The 2,593-nt window shown below is 50.1% G+C and overlaps 2 protein-coding genes across 2 annotated transcripts; both read left to right on the forward strand.

Annotated features, from left to right (window-relative positions):
- Positions 1–451: 451 nt before the first annotated feature.
- TEOVI_000082300 (uncharacterized protein) lies at positions 452–1,237 on the forward strand (the record flags this gene model as incomplete). Its single annotated transcript, XM_067224154.1, has 1 exon — positions 452–1,237. One exon carries the CDS (start codon positions 452–454, stop codon positions 1,235–1,237), a length of 786 nt encoding a protein of 261 aa, XP_067080255.1.
- Positions 1,238–1,793: 556 nt separating this feature from the next.
- TEOVI_000082400 (amidase, putative) lies at positions 1,794–2,507 on the forward strand (the record flags this gene model as incomplete). Its single annotated transcript, XM_067224155.1, has 1 exon — positions 1,794–2,507. The coding sequence occupies one exon, from the start codon at positions 1,794–1,796 to the stop codon at positions 2,505–2,507; it is 714 nt and encodes a 237-aa protein (XP_067080256.1).
- Between the last annotated feature and the right edge of the window lie 86 nt (positions 2,508–2,593).

Genomic DNA, 2,593 nt, shown 5'->3' on the forward strand with positions numbered 1-2,593 from the left:
ATTGTTTTGATAAACTACTTTGCGTGTGTAACAGATGCGCGCACGCTCGGCATGACGGGAGTGGAATGCACGTATATGTGCATAGCTGTTCCTACAGACTTCTATTTTTAATAGCTGGTGGCATTTAAGGTATGGAAAGTATTTGATTAACCATGGGTAAAATTTTTTACTAAAGTGACGCAACTTATATCCACTTTGTCAGTTTGCACGTACTTCGCCCTCCTTACATTGTTTGCCTGAGTGGGCCTTACGGCAGGTGGAAGAGGGTGCGTAGCCACCAATCCGTCTTCACTTAAGCTCTGGCTACGGTTGTTTGGTGACTTTTAAACACGAACACACACGTACATGGTTGCAAGGGCAAGAGAAGAACAGCACCGTCGAAGGAGATCTAGTACAGGGGTAAACACAAACATCACATACATACACATACAAACAAATTGTACACTATAATATGAATATCGTCACAAGCTACTTCCTGGTGAAGCGCATTCCCGGGAGCATTTTTCTTGGTGAGGCTTCCCTACGAAATGCCGAGGCACGGCAGCGTGAGTACTTGGAATGCATCAGGCAGAATGTCACTCACAGAGAGGTGGACTCCCTGCATCTTCTTATCGAGGGAAGCGACGCATACAACCACTTCCGAACACATATTATGGAGAACAATAATTCGTTTCCCGACGGGCGGTTGCGGCAGAAAATCGTGCCGATACTGTGGCAGAAAGGGCAGCCAACGTACGCGGACTTATTTGAACACGCCAATAAGCTTCTCCGAGGGCGATTGGCGATGGTATGCAATGCTGACGTTTACATATCTCAGCACGGTGCGTCTGTGCGGGATCTGGCAAGGCTCTTTGACCAGGGGGTACCGCGTGTGGCCTTGGCGTTAACGCGATATGAGAGCGAAAATTTTATGGACGCACCACTGCAAGATAACTACAGGGGGTCCCACGATGCTTTTGTTGTACGACCGCCGTTGGAAGACTCATTGCTAAGAAGCGTGAAACATCCGCAGAACTGTTACAAGGCGGAAAATGTTGTGTTGCACGAACTACAACGGCATGGGTACATGGTGAAGAACCCCTGCCGCGATTTCATGCTGGTACACCGCCACGAAGCGGATCTGCGGCAGTGGCTGCCTTCTGTCGATGAGGAACGGTATGCGAGAGCACCGCCATGTAGCATTGAAGAAGCTGTAATCGCCCTGAAGGAAGAGAACGACAGGTTGGAACGGCATTAAACGCTTTGGAGTTCTTTGGGGGGGGGAGAGGGGGTGTACCCCCGAAGCCAGCGGGTGTGTTCTGTGTAGGTAGTGTGTGCTTGCTGTCGTCTTAATTGCGAGGATTTTTTTTTTCAAACCTCCAGACTCGTTCTTCTCCGTAAAGCGCTTTCTTGCTGCGGACCAGCATGACAGGAACAGTTCGATCACTCTTTGGGCGCCTCTCATTTCATTTACACATGCATTTCCTACACTCCAGAGGCCCCGTTGTTTGAGCCCACTCTTTGCTAGTGGGGAATTCCCACCTCAACAACACTTTGTACACGTTTGTTTTATTCTTTACACTGCATATGCACGCTTGCTGTGTGTCTGTTGCATTCACGGGTATGAACAGATGACTATTCCTTTTTTCTCCTTTCGTGTTGCTCCGTATTGTACCTTTAACTGTGGCGAAGCACCCAGTATTTGTCCCTCCTGCTGCTACTGAGGGCAGCAGTGATACAAAAAATAGGCTCCACACCTTTCCGGCCTCCCCAACTCGCGTCCACTGTACGATACGTTTATTCGCGGGCAGTTTATGGTTGTGCGGGAGGCGGTTAAGCGAGTCCCAAAGCAGGTTGTTCCACTGCATGGTGTGTGTGGTTATGCCCCGGGTTGTATACCCGCCTACAGCAATGGTACAGATACAACTTTTACTTACCAAGGTCACTACGCCGACAATTTCTTTATGGGATACAAGTGGCAGTGTGTAGAATTTGCCCGACGTTGGTTACTGTTACGCAAGGGCCTAGCCCTCCCGCAGTATGATTTCGCTGCACATCTCATTCACATGCGCGAGGTGTGTGATGCAGAGACGGGGGAAGTTGTTCCCTGTAAATTCGTATCGCAGGGTTCACCGGAACCACCAGTGGCGGATGCCCTAATCGTGTATCCGGGCACAAGGGAAAATATTTTCGGCCATGTAGGTGTTATCACACACGTGACTGATGCACTTGTCGGCGTGGCCGATCAGAATCGATTCTTCCATGATTGGGATGGGCGGCCTTACGCAGCGGAGTTCCCGCTAGAGTGCGTGGATGGACAATATTTCATCAGAGATCCTCTCGTGGAGTGCCGCGGGTGGGTCACATTTCCCGAACGGCCAAACCGCGTCGAGGGAGTGCCGCTCGTTGTGTCGCCGCATGTGCGTGGTCCTCCAAAGGTTCATATCTGCAAGCGAATCAATTATGTAGCGGGACAGTTGTGGTCGTGGTGTTTCAACAGAGAATGCATCACGTTTGCTCGAACCTAAACAACAACGATGAACCTAGAGGAGGGGATGACCAGCCAGCAGTTTATTGCCCTTTGTATCTGGGGTTGCGTGTGTGTGTGTGTGTG

Source organism: Trypanosoma equiperdum, assembly GCF_001457755.1.
Source record: "Trypanosoma equiperdum strain OVI genome assembly, contig: ctg_245, whole genome shotgun sequence".
Classification (NCBI taxonomy): domain Eukaryota; phylum Euglenozoa; class Kinetoplastea; order Trypanosomatida; family Trypanosomatidae; genus Trypanosoma; species Trypanosoma equiperdum.